Source organism: Dipodomys ordii, unplaced genomic scaffold, assembly GCF_000151885.1.
Source record: "Dipodomys ordii isolate 6190 unplaced genomic scaffold, Dord_2.0 Scaffold122, whole genome shotgun sequence".
NCBI lineage: Eukaryota > Metazoa > Chordata > Mammalia > Rodentia > Heteromyidae > Dipodomys > Dipodomys ordii.
Genome location: NW_012267338.1, coordinates 4987265 through 5005114, shown reverse-complemented (window position 1 = coordinate 5005114; position 17850 = coordinate 4987265). Strand labels below are relative to the sequence as shown.

The 17850-nt window shown below is 34.9% G+C and overlaps 1 protein-coding gene across 2 annotated transcripts in view; it reads right to left on the bottom strand.

Moving 5' to 3' along the window:
- Grid2 (glutamate receptor, ionotropic, delta 2) overlaps window positions 1–17850 on the bottom strand; it is a 1023751-nt gene that overhangs the window by 806888 nt on the left and 199013 nt on the right. For both annotated transcript variants that reach the window (XM_013029731.1, XM_013029732.1), the window contains exon 2: window positions 14557–14712. In XM_013029731.1, coding sequence (XP_012885185.1) covers window positions 14557–14712 — 156 coding nt within the window. The remainder of the gene's footprint in view (window positions 1–14556; window positions 14713–17850) is intronic.

Below are 17850 nucleotides of genomic sequence, written 5' to 3'. Positions count from 1 at the left end.
AACATGGAAATCATCTTATAAATATGTTAGAAACAATCGCATGAAAGAAAAAAACATTTAAATTCTTATCTTGGAGTTCATTCCCCTAACATCAAAAAATGATGTCTTTATTAATATTTTATCAGTGTTTAATTTTATGTGCTGAATCATGATTCTGTCCATATTGTAGTCACTGTATTGCTGCTTTGTGGACAACGTGGCCACCTTGATGGTGGGACAGAATACAAATGGTGATAGAAAAGTGAATGTGTCCTCTGTCCCCCTCACCAGCCCCTGCCTATTGGTCACAAAGCTGTATTGTGACTAAGCCAGCTTCTTCCTTTTGTCTTTCAGAATAGGAATGCATGGCTTCCAATTTTCTCCAGTTAGTTCTTTCCCTTCATCATCAGCTCAGCATGGTGAGTTGAAAGGTAGCTCCTTTTCCATTGACCTCTGTAGTACATTCCTCCTTCATGGACCTTGTACATCCTGCCTGTAATCATATTCTTAGTGGATGTACGTTCAGTCTTCATGAGTAGTTTTATGTTCTATGTTTTAGTTATGACCCCTAAATTCTTTCAATCGATCTCTGTGTCTATTGAGATGGGGGCTAATGCTGAGTGAAATGAAGACACACCTCAGACAGAACCCTGGTAATGCTCTGTGTGTGTGTGTGTGTGTGTGTGTGTGTGTGTGTGTGTTTTCAATCAAGGCTAGCACTCTACCACTTGAGCAATACCTCCACTTACACCTTTATATACTGCTTAATTGAAAATAAGAATCCCACAGTCACAGTGAACCATTCTGACTATGAGATCCAGGTTTCTGTGTGGACTAGTTTTGGACCTCCTGAGTATCTAGGATTTAAGGTGTGAGCCAGCAGCATCTGGCACCGTTCCTATTTTTCCTGCTCTACTGACTGGTGTTTGTCCATTCATTGTTCATTAGTAACAGTAAAACATGATCCTAGGAAATGAAAGAGATAAAATACAAACAACTGTCTTGTAAGTTAATATTACTACTCTATCAGTGCTGTTCTAAATAATATGGAACAGAATGCTATGAGGTAACAGAAATTGTGGGGTATACAATTCACTAAAGTAATTTATGACTTTCTCCTCACCTCTGTACCTTAGTAAGCAGTCTAGTTTTCATAATACAGCACTGTTACAAGGAACAGAACAAAGGAGAAATGCAAGGAAATTTTCAAATTAATTTTCAAATGGAAAATTAAAAAGTCAAGAGTTTGCGGACAAATGATTCATCAACTTCCTTAGACAACGTAGAAGTGCTTTTTAAAAAGAGACATTTTAATTCGTAACTAGAGCACTGACATTCACAAAGTTCATCCTACCTGTCATATTAACATGAGTAAAAATAATTGTGTCCCCTTGAAAAATATCATGCTGTATTGAAACAGGGGGTGGAGCGGCTATTGGAGATTAGCTCTGTTCCTGATCAGAACTAATCTTTCTGCTACTCAAGGATTCTGCCACTCAGCATTTTTAATGTCAAGTCAATCTTTGCAGCAGTGCTAAAATACCCATAGACATGAGGATATCTCCTCCGAATCATCAGACTTATAAGGTCTCTGTGAGGCATTCAAAGATTTATGATGCAAGGCGAATATTACATTGAAATACTACATGCCAAGAGTGAATACTTCCTGATTAAGTTGGAGAAGTCATCAAGTCACTGCGTGAACAATACCAGTTAAATGACGGTACCAGCTAAAGTCCCAAGAAGAATTAGTGGCGATTGAAACCAAAGCACATTAGATTCAAACGAGATCTCAAATAGTGTAAAACCTTAGAAATCCTAAATCAAAGTTCAGCAGGGCACTTTGAAGCAGGTACTTGAAAGGGGTGGGATAGGGTCAAGGAGAAAGTTGAATATGAATGAGGAGGAGAAAGGGGAAGAAATATGGACAAGAATCCAATGTAGATCGTACAAAATTACAAAGGGTGGGGGAAGGGCAGGGATGGGCAAGAATGTTGAAAGAGGTGACACTTGTCAGGATCTATTTTATTCACACACTGCTTTCTTAAATGGCATCTCCTTTATACAACTACTTAAATCTACTACTACTAGTACTACTACTACTACCAATAATAATAATAAATAGGGTAATTTGAGAGGGGCCTTTGTTTTTTTTCAAGAAAGTTATACAGGTATGGATGGGGATAGCACATGCATCTAGAGCCAGGAGTTGTCACCAGTCCTAGGTGGAAAGGATAAAGAGGAGAAAGAATGGGGTTCACAAGGAGAAAACGTAGACTACGCTGCCTTGAGAGAAACACTTCTTCATTTGAGGAACAGAAGATGGAAAACAAACACCTTGATGTTCTCTTCCTTCACCTCCAAATACCAGGACACCCACTTGCAGACTTAAACAAAAGGCTTGGTCTAGGTTCCATTGTGAAGGTGCCAGAAGTAACAAATTACCATAACTTTGCTGGACCTCAACTTCTTCATCTGCAAAATGCAAATAAGAGTAGTAATTACCTTTTAGGCCAGAGTTCAGTTCAGAAATGTGATGGATTCAAGGAAGCCTTCTCCCAGGTCAAAGGACATAGAAACTTAAAAATAAATTGGAGCTTACATAATTGTTTTTTTTTCAAATAAAGCTCTTTGTCAGAGTGCCCAGAAATTGCAAAAAACAATAGCCCTAAAATGAGTTTCCTCTCAGATGGTTCAATATTAAAGTATCTCTATGCAGTACTGTGTATTAAAGACTGGGATAATAGACTCAACTTTTTTCTTTAATTTATTCTATTTGTGTTTATTCTACCTTCTTGGAAGAAAAACATGTACAGGAAAAATCCAAATGTTTGCAAAACTACATTTACAAGTAGACTTAGAGAGACGAATTTAAAATCTGACTGGTTTCTAATAATAAAATTATTAAGCCCCAAGTGGAAAGCCACTAAATTTTCCTTTAAAACCTACTGCATTTGCAAAGGAAGCACGAAAAGATGATCTGAGTACCAAATCAAAGGCATAACAGTTCACAATCAGTAACTAATCTTGACAGTGGAGATAGGCATTCATAAAGGAACAGAGTGAAAACATAGGTCTTAAAAATATAATACTATTCCTCAAACACAGAAATCTATGTCTCTGAAGAATTTTCCTATTGGCAATAACCTGGAATGATACTGGCTTCCATCTTTGCCTGGCATAGTGAATATATCCAGCACATAAAAAATTTAAAAAGTATCATGCCTTCTAAGGTAATTTGTTGTGGGGAATATGTACAATTCTAGTTACTCAAGGAAGCTAAGGCCTGGGAAGAAAAGTCTAAAAATCTATGTCTCTAATTAACCAACAAACCCCAGGCTAGAGACATGGCTCAAGTGATTGTTTGCCAGCTGAGCAAAAAAGCTGAGCAAGAGCTCTGAGGCTCTGAGTTATAATTTTCTGCCAGTAGGCTTCCTCTTCCCTGATTTAAGATTTTTTTTAATTTTTATTTTTGTCAGCCATGGGGCTTGGATCTGGTCTTGTGTGCTGTCCCTCAGCTCTTCATCTCAACGTGAGCACTCAACCACTGAGCCACAGAGCCACTCCTAGTTTTCTGGTGGTTTACTGGACATAAGAGTCTCATGGACTTTCCTGCCTGAGCTGGCTTTGAATCACAGTCCTCAGATCTCAGCCACCTGAGTAGCTAGGATTACAGGTGTGAGCCACTGGCACCCAGCTTCTTAAGATTTAAGAATTTCCCAAGGAAGAAAATGTAGAATAATGACCCATTTTGTGGCATGAATTTTGGATAGCCTAAGGACTAATTTAATATATACCCATTAATATTCTTCTTCTTTTTTTTGGGTACGGTTGTGGGGCCTGAACTCTGGGCCTAGGCACTGTCCCTCAGCTCTTCAGCCAAGGTTAGCGCTCTACCACTTGAACCACAGCGCCACTTCCGGCTTTTTTCTTTTTGCTTATGTGGTGCTGAGGAATGGAACCCAGGGCCTCATGCATGCAAGGCAAGTGCTCTACCACTGAGCCACCTTCACAGGCCCTAATATTATTCTTTGAAATGGGGCCATATATATACATATATACATATGTAATTGTATAACAGATATATAATTGTATAACATTCATTTCCTTTTCTATTTTGATAGACAAAAAATATAAAGGTTTTACATTGTGCCTTGAAAATTATGAATCAATATTACAAAGAAGACCAAAAGAGGCTCATATTGAACTGATTTTATTATGCACACAAACTATCTCCCACATACACACACATACATATACCTCCCATATATAATATACATCCATCATAAATGCATATACATACAGCATATGAACATAAGGAATATAAAATATAAATTATCTGATATATATGCATGTTAAAATATGATATATGGTGATTAAATATTGAACTAGAACACAGGAAGCAAAACTAATCAGAAGATTGAAACTAATAATTCCAAACAGTAAAGCTTACTGAATAAGTTCAAAAGAATAACAAGAGGATTTGTGAGTGAGCAGAATGTGTTATATCAACTTCTATCCATTTTTTAAAACCCTTATTATTTATTTTCTTTCCTCAGGTCCTCTACAATTTGCTTTGCTATAATAACATGAATGACTTCGAATGGCCACCTGAAATTACTCTGCTTGACATTGTTATAATTTGGAAAGAAACATCCAATAAAAGTTTAGGTATTGAAGGTATTGTTCCCCAGTATTTAATTTTTTTTTGGAAGGTGATTCAATCATGAATCTCTAAAGGCTTTGACCTCATCAATTGATGGATTTAAAATTCCACATCCTTATTAGGAAATGGTGGGAATCTTGGATTTGGAGCCCAATTGGAGGAAGTGAATAAAGGATGTTTGCTCTGGAATGGTACATCTTAAACTGTACCTCTTCCTATTCCTTTGCTAGCATGAGGTGAGCTACTTTCTTCAACATAGTTTTTTCTCTACCATGATATATTACTTTACATCAGACCCTAAAGCAATGAGGCCACATGAACATGAAGAAAAACTACAGATACTGTGAACCCAAATAAATCTTTCCTCTTAAAATTGTGTTTTTTGTTTGTTTGGGTTTTTTGCAGGCATTCTGCACAGTGACAAAATGGACTCACACATTTATTATGGAAGTACACAAATATGTTTGAAATTCAAAGCAAAACTATTAAAATATTCTCTGCATTAGGCTTGTTTTATACTTCAATTTGCATAACAGCTTCCCTGCAAGCACCTTCCACTTTGGACTATATTCATCATACATAATAGGTACTTTTAAGTATTATACATTTGAAGATGCAGCATAAAGGAAGAAGAAATGAGTTTAGCCAATCTTACCACCATATCATTACCAAGAATGAAAGAAGTAAACATGTTCTAAAATGAGATGAGACTTCTTCAGAAAAAATATTATATAATATAATGTTATTGAAAAAATAACACTGATAATTCAAATAAAACCAATGACCAAGTTTTTGGAGTTAAAATTTGCCCATGTATAGGAGGAATGAAAATGTACAAAACTCAGAGTGATAACCTTTTAAACCATCATGTCAGAAATAAACTCAAATAGCAAAATGGATGCATCTTTCAAATCATAAAGCTTTCCTTGAATTCATTTCCATGTTTGACCTTCATGTATATTACTCTTCTACAACATTATGTTTCTGTACAACTGAATCCCATTTAGTTATGACTCAGTGCCTTATTTACTTCCCTGATTGTATTCAGCCTACACAAATCATCAGAAAGCTTTAATTTGGTCTCCATGGGCTCTCTGTACTTCCCAGAAATGGTAACAAGGTATTTTAAATCCTCCTAACTCTAAGTACGCATGTTGCAACATCACTGTTATTTGCCAAATGAATTACACTAGAAATATGATTCTCATCTTCCTGTGCTAACTAGCAGAACTGGCCTTGGAAAGGGGGGTAGAGGAGGCGGTGGAAAGTCAGGAAACATTTCATTCTGTAATGTCCCCACAACCAAAACATTCATGATCATGATGAAGGAAAATCCAGCAGGGCAAAATTATGATGGTGACTAGGTAGATTATAAGGTTCGAGTCAGAAGTATCCATAGAAACCACCAGGACAAGTAGAGGATGTTTGAAAGGAAAACAGGAAAGAGGAATGGAAATTTACAGATGCATAGGTCCAATGGTGTTAAGCCATTGTCTGCTCCTCTATTATGAAGATTGTTTCTGATTAGTAGACACATAAGCCTACCATAATTACAACCACACATAATCATTACACAATAATCACATAATCACAGTTACCCTATTGAGTGAATATTTGTCTACAAAAATGTAGATAAATGATGAGTCACAAGGTATGTTCAAGACCCACAGGTAGATAAATGACATCAGACTTAAGCCTTCTGTGCTAAACCAGAGTTCTTAGGGTGCATAAGGAGGGTTAAGGACTAAAACATGGCTGAATAGAACTTTATAAGGACACAGTATCAGAACGTTAAGAATGAGATATGCACATAAGGCCAGAGCTCAGGCTAAGATAACAGAATGTTGTTCCAGATAAACAGGAACGACTACAGCAAAGCCAACGGGAAGCACTTTCATGTGCAAAGTAATTCAATCGAGGCTGAACTCTTACAGGCACTTTAAAAGCGTTTTCTTTTTCTCCCTGAATATGCAGCTTTTTCTATATTGCTTTTGGCATCTTATATGTTCTATTTTTAAAATGCAAGTTCCAATGATAATGCTTTGGAGAATTCCAAGACCATTCAACAAAATATCACAAGAGTATAGATAGCTACACATAGTGTGATGCCTATAAAATTTAAATATTACTAGGAAAATACATGTAAGATTAAATGTCAAACATTGAAAAAGCAGGAGGCGAAGTTATTCTCCATACTCACGCAAGCAAACTGGATCAGGAGAAACGTAGATACTGATAATACTGATAATATTTTGAAATCAGAAAGTCATCCTTGGTTTACCAACATATTTTTATGACTATCCAATAGGCTTCCATTACAACTGCAGTCTATAGTCAAGTGGAGTTGTTGTTGTTGTTATTATTATTATGTGCACGTGCTAGTACACACAGGCTTAGGCCCTAGGTGGTATCCCTGAGCTTTTGTGCTCAATACAAGTGCTCTGTCATCTGAGCCACAGCTCCATTTTTGTTTCACTGTTTTTGTCTCACAAACTTTCCTGCCCAGGCTGGCTTTGAACCACAATCTTCAGATCTCAGCCTCCTCAGGCATGAGCCATTGGTGCTCAGCTGTAAATGGAGATTTTTATCTAATAAACCCCATATTCATCGTTACATTAAGACATATAGATGAATCTTTTACCACATCAGTACCAAAAAGACTAATTAATGATGGAAACATCTTACTACAATCATGTACTCTATGTATAGATTCAGAAAGCAAAGAATAAATGGTTGCTATTATTATGAACAACACTTCAACAACATCCAAAGAATAAATTTTTACTGCCCTTAAACACAGCTTGCATAAAAATCTGTTTATGATTTTTCTTTAAAAATCAAGACCCAGAGAAGCATATATAGCTAAAATGTAGTTTATGGTTGAACTTACATACCAGTACATAATTATTGTGAGGTAAGAGATCTCAAAGGAAAATGGCTACAAAATGAAGGAAGAGCAAGTTATACACATCTGAATTTCAATCTGCACTTGGAACTGGTAAGCTGTTACTTTAAGAGTGTGGTATTAAATGAAACAAAGATAACATTAACATGATGGCAAAATGCAGAAAAATTAAACAATGCAACTTGTAACCATATCAACATTTAGTTAAAGATGACAGTCGCCCATTTCTGTTTTGAAAAGGAATTTTTCAAAAGGTAGATCACCCTGTTCCTTTTGACTATTAGTGTACTTTAAAGTCTAAATTATATATTGAAGGCAATAGTATCTTTTTATGCTTTAAAACTCCATGACATTCCTCAGATATATTTAATACTTCCCATAACATACCCTGTGTTCTTTATTTTATTATCCTCTGTTATAGCTGGCCTAGTCTTGGAACAGCATAAAACATTTAATCAGTACTTGGATGAATTTGACTGAATACTCTCCAAATTAGATTGCAAATACCTATTACATTAATTCCCTTAATGGGCAATTCTCCAATGGCAGGGTTGAATGAAATGTATATGGTAATATGTAAGGATGGCAAATCTTATAGACATACATTTATTCATACTTCAAAGAGTATTCCAGATTACATGGCAGGCACCTGTGGATTTCCAACCACAGGAGTCAGTTGGTGGAATGTGGCTGGTAGTAAGAAAAAAATGACAGAGTCCTTGACAGGAAATAGATGGGAAAATGGCTGAGCTAAAAAATTCCCAACCCCTAGATGATCATGGACCATGAAGTTGTAAAACAGATCCAGGTGTTTGGAGATAGCAGGTTAACTGCATTGTTGATTCTCTCCACACTTCATATATGGAGATGAGCAAGAGCTCTGCTGTGCCTTGAGGCTAGACCCTGCGATTCAAAGTGAAAGTGGCTTTGACTCTCAGGTAGGGAAAGAGCAATGAAAGTAGCTTTGAATCTCAGGAAGGGAAAGAGGAATAAAAAAAAACAGATAAATAAATGAATGATAAGAATTAAATGTATATACTATTTATGTTTTTTTAAAAAATTCTAATCCACCTAATTCTGACGTTTAATCTATTGCCAGGCATTTCAGAATAGTAGCTGGGATTGGAGCTATCAAAATTAGTCCAGGGAAACACAAGTTGATGAATGATAAACCCTGCAACCTTACGGTAGAATAGTTACAACAACTAATTGCAACAAATGGTTGCAGAGGATTTTGGAATTATTAGGGCTTTATCACAATAAAATGTCCATTTTAAGTACAGGGAAATGTAAATTAGACTAAGCCTAACAAAAAGGATCAAATAGTGCAGACACATAAATCATTCTTTTACATGTACATCCTCTTTAAATACAAATATTTTCAAAGCATTCAATTTTTATCATTATCATCACCTTCTTGACTTTTGACTATATGGTTTATAGTGGTGAGCAACAGATTCAAAAATGTTGTGATGGCTTTACATTTTCTTTCATATAAAAAATTTATAACTAATTTTTCCTCTTATATACCTCATGGCTTATGCTTACAGGTATTTTTCTTATGTGAGCATTTATTTCAAAATGTTTTGGCAGAATCTTACCATTTATTATCATTGCAATAATGTTTTATATCCTCCCTGACAAGAATCATAAGAATACAAGAACAATACTATATTATTTGTGAATTTATCTTCCAAGGTGAGTTTTTTCAAGCACCTTCCTTAATTCCCCTGGCTTAGTTTTCTCACAAATTTTCATCTTTCCTGACCAAAACTTGTCTCAGCCATGAGGTTACAAGATAAGATATTTGCTTCTACTTTTGACAGATTCATCTGTGTCTTTCATACCATGCAATTTTATATCTATGCCCTGAACAATACTTAGATTCCCAGAGAATCAATCTACAAAAGAAGAATAGAAGGGAAGTCTAACAAGAGCCCTCTGGTCTAGGGCCATTAAACTAGCTCAATGTCTTTTCTGAGTTCTAGTGATAATAATAAATTATTTGGTTTGTACTGAATAGGTGCATGCAGTAGCAGAACATAGCAAAGGTGCCATATATTTCTTTAAATTATTTCAAATTCAGTCAAAGGAAAGCTAGGAGTAATTTCAAAAATGTGAATACTCTTATAAGAATGAATTAAATAATGAACATTTGGATAAAGTTTAAAACCTATAAGTGTATTCTAAAGTGTCATGAAACTGAAGAGATGAAAGTGATTTTAAAAATACATCACATATGTTTTGAGTTCTTCATTTTTTACAGCCGAGAAAATCCAAGATTGAAAAAACAAGAGTGATTTATACCATGAAACTGAGTATATCATCCCAAGTGAAAGACCCCTACAATTATAAGCTCTGAATGTAAAAAATGCGTATCAAATACATATCTATCTGCTACCTTTTTAACTCCCCCACAGTACTTATGGAATACCTAAAATGAACTATTATGTATAAATATACACCTATATACTGAAGACTAGAATAAATTCTGTGTGTGTTTTGTGTGTGTGTGTGTGTGTGTGTGTGTGTACACTTAGATACTAGATGTAGCAAGAAAAATGTTGATGATGTGAACATCTTGGATAACATATGTTATCTATATATCCTCGTCTAATAAAAACTTACAGTAATTATTCAATCTCTCTGAGTCTCAATTGGTTCATCTATATACTGAAAATATTCCAATAGAGTTACATTGCTACATATAAACCCCAATTGACAGGTTTTGAAAAGTAGGATAGTTCTTTTTTTCTAGTAGGATAGTTTTTTCATCTAATAGAAAAATCCATCTTTCAACTACCAAAGCAACTGTCAAAAAGAAAATGCCTCCAAAAATTTGTTCTGTTAAATGATAAAAACTTTCATCTTCTTGGTTAATATTCTAAACTGTGGAACAAAAGAATCCTAACAAATTATCTACAGATGAACTGAAATATATAGAAAAATAAATTTATCAAAACAGCTAGTTTGTTATCATGTTACTTAAAATAAATACCTTTCTACTGTTCATTTATTTAAGTCTAATATAGATATAACAAGAAATACAGTAAAAAATTAATTGATCATCAGAGAATGAACTATTAGTGATATTAGAGATATTTCACCCTAGAAATTCACTTTTAGGAGAATAATAATTGACTAAAATGCATTATAAGCAAAGCCACAAAAGATGATTTTAATAATACCAACTCTGGGGATTGAACAGGCTGTATACTAGTATGACCCTCTCTTTTTTAGTAAGAAACAAAGACAACAGAAAGACAAAAATAAATTTCTATGAACCAAACCAGCTCTTAAAATGACTAACTGGTGTAATTTGGGGAAGGGAAGGGAAAAAACAAATAGGGTTGCAAGTGGACCCATTGCAACAAAGAGATGTACAAGACGTTATGTTGAAAAACAAACTGTACAACTTTGTCACGGGTGGGGGGGGGAGGAAGGGCAGAGATGGGGAAGGGAGGAGATGGGGAGGGATGATAAGGGGAAAGAAAGGAGGAGGCAACAATGCTTGATAAGAAATGTACTCATTACCTTGCTCATGTAGTTGTAACCCCGCTGTATGTTATTTTCACAATAAAAAGTTTATTAATAACTTAAGACATGCAGACTAGTAGATTTAATGAATATGTGTTTGACTAATCTAATATCATTAATTATTCACCAAATACCTACATGCATCATAATTCTCTTTGCTCAATACTAGAATTTCAAAATCAGGTAGATAGATAGATAGTTACATACATACATACATACATATAGATACATAGATACATAGATAGATAGGTGAGAGAACCCAAAATCATGTATTGCCATAATTCTGAAATGACAGTAGATCAGTAATCAGTACTTTATCATTAAATTTTTGTCTCTGATAAAAATAAAAAATGTAAGTTAATTTTAGATTATGGATTTTAATAGCATTGCAATGAAGATGTTATCAAAAACTGCTCATCTTCGATGACACATTTTCTCCTTAATTACTTCCTCATAATATTTAAGAGAGTAGTGCCTCTGAATTATTTCTTGTTCTTTTGTAAGTTTCATATTTTTCCCTTTACTTTTCAAGCTGACAAGAGCCCTTGCAATAACTATTTTTACTACCAAAATGAATCTAAAGCCTCTCTGGTGTGGAAGGGGGAAACAGATGATCTCCAAAGCTTCTTGGAACTAATTTCAGGTTCATTACTCAGAGCAGACCACCAAAATAACTAGTCCAAAGCATCCTGTTAGGAACAGCAACCCAGCAAAGTATCAAGCTTTCCTCCAGCTTTGATAAATACCGAGTGGTCTCTACCTGGGAAACATTTTCTGTCTCACTCTGATTTCAATGTCACCATTCCATTCAAGTCCTTATAATTCTTTTTGAGAGACATTTTTGTTTCTTGAAGTTAACAGGCAGCAGAATGGTTACACAAAGCAGTGTATAAAAGGGTATCACTGCAATATTTTTAAAATCTGTCTTAACTTTTCAAATTTAGTCTAAGAAAGGCTACAAGGGCATACTTATTCTGAATTCCTTTCTAACTATTGTTATCACTTCTTAATCTGCTACTGCTTTTTTCCAGCCTAGATAAATTTACAAAATGATATTTTAACTGAAATTCACATAGAGTTCCTCAAAAGAGAGTAGCGAAAATAAATTGGTTCTCAGGCTTTTCCTGTTGTCATTCTGGCCAATAAAGCTATAGATTGAAAAGAGATCATGAGAACTTAAAAAACCAGTTAACATGTGATTTCTAGTTGGTATATTTCAAAATTACCATGTATCACTAGCTGTGGTTGTCTTATGCCTGTAATCCTAGATATTTAGGAGGCTGAATGTTGAGAGTCACAATTCAAAGCCAGCCTGGGCAGGAAAGTCTGTGATATTCTTATCTCTAAGTACCAAAATCTGGAAGTAGAGCTGTGTCTCAAAGTGTTAGAGCACTAGCCTTCAGCAAAAAGCTCAGAGATAGCACCTAGCAGTAAGTTCAGGCCCCAGGACAAGCATACATAAAATAATTATCACATATCTTCCTCAAATTCTAATTTATTATGTTGCAGGTAACTGTGAATTTTAACTTTTGATAGCTTTTAAGTATTTCCATACAAATGTATATTTATGATATGAAGCCTCAAATTCTCAGGATAATTTAAAGTGTAAATAGTTGAATGTTTATTTCAATGTGACTTTTGTACTGATATTTTCTAAAGTTAAAAGCCATATTATATTCTATATTATTTTGTTATTCTATAGTTATTTTTTCATAAAATAAGTCTGTTCATTATTATTTTTTCTATCCAATTAAGAATTAAAAACACCTTCATCATACCATGCCTCATCTCCATACTCTAATAGAAGCAAACATAAAATTCAACAGCAATCAGATCTACAGATCAGAAATAAATTCCAGTGAAAAATCATCTGCATATCAAACACATATAATAGTAGATGAAAAGGAAACTTATTTCAGACAATTAAGTTTCTTTTCCTTTACCCTTCCATGTTTCTTTCCTGCCAAACTTAATACCTCTAATGTAGTGTTTGTCTTCCTTTTCTTCTGCCAAATGCTACTTAAAATTTATTAGTGAAAGTTGTTCATGTGTGTAAGTCAATTTGGGACTCTTTGTATTTAGTCTAAATGAATTATCACAATAATATATCGAGTAAACAGTGTCATAGTCTGGGTTTCGGTAACAGGATGCCTTACACCAGGTGATTTACAAACGACCGAAATTTATAGTTCACAATTCTGCAGGTAGAGAAAGCCAAGATCAAGACACAGCAGATTCTTTGCCTGGTGAGGTTTCTCTTTATTTTCTGTTCCACAGAGTCCTTTGTGTGTTCTCTGAATAGGTAAAGGGATGGAGCTTCTTATTTTTAGGTTTCTGTCAGTCGTGGGGCCTGAACTCTGGGCCTGGGTGCTGTCCCTCAGCTCTTCAGCTCAAGGCTAGCACTCTACCACTTGAGCCACAACACCACTTCCAGCTATTTCTGCTTATGTGTTGCTGAGGAATGGAACCCAGGGTCTCACCCATGCAAAGCAACCACTCTATCACTGAGCTACCTTCCCAGCTCCTTTTGTAAGGACACAAATCCCATCTGTGAAGGCACAGTCTTTATGACCTATCATCTTCAGAATGTCTAACCTCTTAAAACCATCATTATGAAAATGAGATTTCAACACAGAAACTTGAGAACACCAAAATTCAAAACCTACCAAGCAGCAACAATCAACACTTTACAGAAGGTGCTTAGCATTCATTTAGATGAATAGCATCAAATGTAAAAGTCCAAAGGTCAACTCTTCATTAATAAGAGATCGTTAATAGGCAAACATTTCATTCTAGTAAAGTTATTCAGTGAGTAAAAATGATTTGTATTACCTTACATTGTTTAAACTTTTAATTCACTCAAGTAAATAGAGCATAGAGGAAAATACTTAAATAACTTTGGAACTTGTATATATATATATATATATATGTGTGTATATACATATATATGTATACACACATACATACATACATACAGCCTCGGTCAGTATGTTAGGATCCCAATACAAAATCTTTGATTTGTATGCAATGCTGAAAGATATTCCTTTTGGCAATACATTTGTCATGAGTACATCTAAAGTGTCAGGCAGCCTGTAAGAACACTACTCAAGGTGGCAGTTAGCCCAGAGAAATCCAAAGTAAAAACTCAAAGAGAAAATCATATTTTAAAGAAATGCTTCATTTATATTGAAGTCATGTCCTAAAGGCTTTCAGTGTAAATATTTCTGTCTACTTTGCTATCATATTTCAATTAAACCGATGGCTTTCCACTTTGGGTCTTCTCAAAAGGAGAAGACAGCTTAAAGACCTGCAGAAGTGCACTATCAAAGGGAAGTAATACCCAATTAGCAGCAACAATACAAACAATGCCATCCGCCTTCCATTTAATTCCATCTAATTTCATTAACACTGAAATTGAACAACTTCCAACACATATAAGCAAAGAAAACAGGAGACTACTGGGTCTTACCTTCTTGAACGGCCTGGAAGGGGTTGTTGCCATCAACAAATGTCACCGAAAATGTGATTTTTTCAGTCTGTAAGATTTCCTCATTCTGATTGAGGTCGCCAACCGCTGTGCGAAACACCTCATCGTCCTTTTTAGCAGATTCGTCAAAAATTGCTCCTAGAAAGAAGTGAGTGTTGACATTAAACAATAACATAAACATTCTGCAATGCCCTATGAAAAAGTTATCTGCGTATTTGAAAAAAAAAACTTACATTTTCACTTAACACATGCACTTTGTTATGGAAACGCACCTTAGTATAAGTCCATTATACCCTAAGAATAACAAGAGTTATTTCTTCCGAAAGGAGATGATAAACAGCACTTCCATGTGCATCAAGAAGAACTTGGATTGGACAATGTAAAAAGGACGTTGTACAAAGGGCAGAGTGAATAATACACTGGAAATCTTTCAGATTTTTACAGAGTCAGTTGAAAACGTGTTTTCCCCCTTTGAGTGATAGTACATAAATTTAGGAACATATCGCAGGACCCATTACAGAGCTTAAAGAAGTAAGATTTCTCTCATGATCTCATTTCTTTGGCTTCTTCTTTCCTTCTTTTCTCTTTTCTTCTATATTTTAATGAGCAGGATTTTCATTTCTTTTATAGTAGCTAATGATTTTAGATGGAAAATCCAGACCTGTGCAAATCCTTGAACTGAAGAACTAATGTAATTGCTGGGACTAGGTATGGCCCCTGTTGGGCCCATACAAAAATAATGGTGATAAGCAAGCTGACTCCCTTCTGTGGAGAGTTTCCTTATCTGTGGATATTGGCTACACACCTCACTTCTAAGAACAAAGTGCTCGATGCCCAATCCTGACTTGGGCACTTGTTAAACAGAGAACCTTGAGAAAGTACCCAAACCCTAAGCTTCACATTCACCCTTTGCAAAACCAGATGAAAATAATATTGAGATGTAAAAATATTTACAGAACTCAAATAATAGTATTTTAGATGTAAGTTATCAGTAATAGCTGGTATTTTCTTTCTAGTTTAATAGAAGTCAGAACAATGGTAAGCTTAGAGACATGACAACAAATGAAGTCAGCTAGATACAGAAGAATAGTCTGTGACTTTACATACATTGGAATCCAAGAGGCCAGACCCAAGGAGCACAATGTTGCTAGGAGGAATCTGTGTGTGTCTTGGGGAAAACTTGGAAATGTATGACAAACAGGACAAACTGGAAGTTGATAGGAATCAATCTAAAGACTTAATGTGCAGTAATAAAACAAAGGAGGAGGCAACAATGCTAGATAAGAAATGTACTCATTACCTTGTTCATGTAACTGCAACCCCTCTGTACAGTATTTTCACAATGATAAAACATTTAAAAAATTAAAAACTACAGTGATTGATTTATATACTGAAAAAAATCAGTAACAGTGAATGTGTTGTAGATATTGTTACACTTTCAAATAAAACTATATGAAGTGATGAGTATATATTAATTTACTTGTCTCTAGGAATCATCTGCTTATATGTATGAATATATATACATATATATGTAAAACAGCAAGTCATAGATCTTAAAAATATATGATAAATAATAACTACTCTCAAATATTCCTTGACTTTACTCATTAATTTTTTTCATAGACTATGTTATTTAATTCAAAAAAATACATGATAAGCTGGGTGCCAGTGGCTCATGCCTATAATCCTAGCTACTCAGGTGACTGAAATCTGAGGATCAAGGTTCAAAGCCAGCCCAGGCGGGAAAGTCCCTGAGACTTGTATCTCCAATAAATCACCAGAAAACTGGAAATGGCTCTGTGGCTCAAATGGTAAAACATCAGCCTTGAGCTAAAGAGCTGAGGGTTAGTGCCCAGCCCCAGAATTCAAGCCCCACAATCGACAAAAAATAAATAAAATAAATATTACATGATATAACTCTCCCTGGCTATAGGATACTAGTAGAGACAGAGATAACTATAGAACTTAAGTTCCATGCAAGGAGTAATAGAGCACTGGGAGTCTCCCAATGTCCTTGTCTGAGTCAGTCACTAGGGGATGGTGACTTCTGGCATTGCATCCACAATATGGATCGTGTAGATGTATCTTTTGCACAAACACACATATATATGCAAATGCAGACCCTTCATATAACAACTCTCTTTATTGAATATATCCCACCTCCCAGCCCTCTAGTCAACGGCACATGAGAATACAAGTATATAACATGCAATGCATGAAGCTATGTCCAGTTCTAATGAAGTACTGCTGGTCATTCTCAAACTCTAAGAAACATATGTATGGACATGACTTTCTTATTAACTCAATTACATTTGCATGGCATTAATATTGAACCCATAAACTCTAATATTGCCTTCTATTTCTTGTATGTTTGTACATGGCTGAGAATCACAAAAGAGTTACTAATTTCAAGTGGAACAATAAAATACTTCCAATTATCTTCTTAGATATTTAGATAGGAAGGATATGAAGATTTTTACTAATGTTAACAAAATGGATAAATTGCAATACTTCAGTTTTTGACCTATCCTGTCTTTCTGAAACAGATAGAACTATATATACTTTTGAGACGAGGATTTTGTACAACGGTTTTGACAATGGGAGATTTATCTTGCTGATTGAAGCCATTTTCATACAGACTCATTTAAATATGGGATAATTCTTGTACAAATATAGATTAATGATTACATTAAAATTCAATACTTCCAGATGCAGATATACAAGTTTATCACCTTGCTAAGGAGCATGATATAAATTCTCTATAAGTAGGATTGAAGTAAACAATTCATTTTAGATGAGATAACTAAAAGTCTCTCCACACAGAAGGAATGTGTGTTTATACAGAGATGCTTCAACTTGTCATGGATTCTAAATGAGACTTTTCCAAACAGGAGTTTCTAATCAACCTTATTTTATAGCAGCTGATGTTACTGACTTCTGAAGATCGAGGATCTATTTTTAATGAGAGTCTTTTTCTATTACCTGACAGAGCACTTAATATTGCCCTAAACATTAAATCTGGCTTCATAAATAAATAGCAGAACCCTGAAGAAATGATAGCAAATTAATCAATTCAGTGCGGAATTAAGATGTACCAGAAAAAAATAGCTCAGAAGAAGATGTTTGTCTTTCTGCAAACAGTAAAATGTAGACAGAGGAAACACTTCATCTTACTGCAAACACCACAACTGAAGAACAGGAAACCTTAGTCAACATTTTAAATCCCAGTTATTTATTTATTCCTTTACTTCAGCTATGGTATCTCATCTTACATTT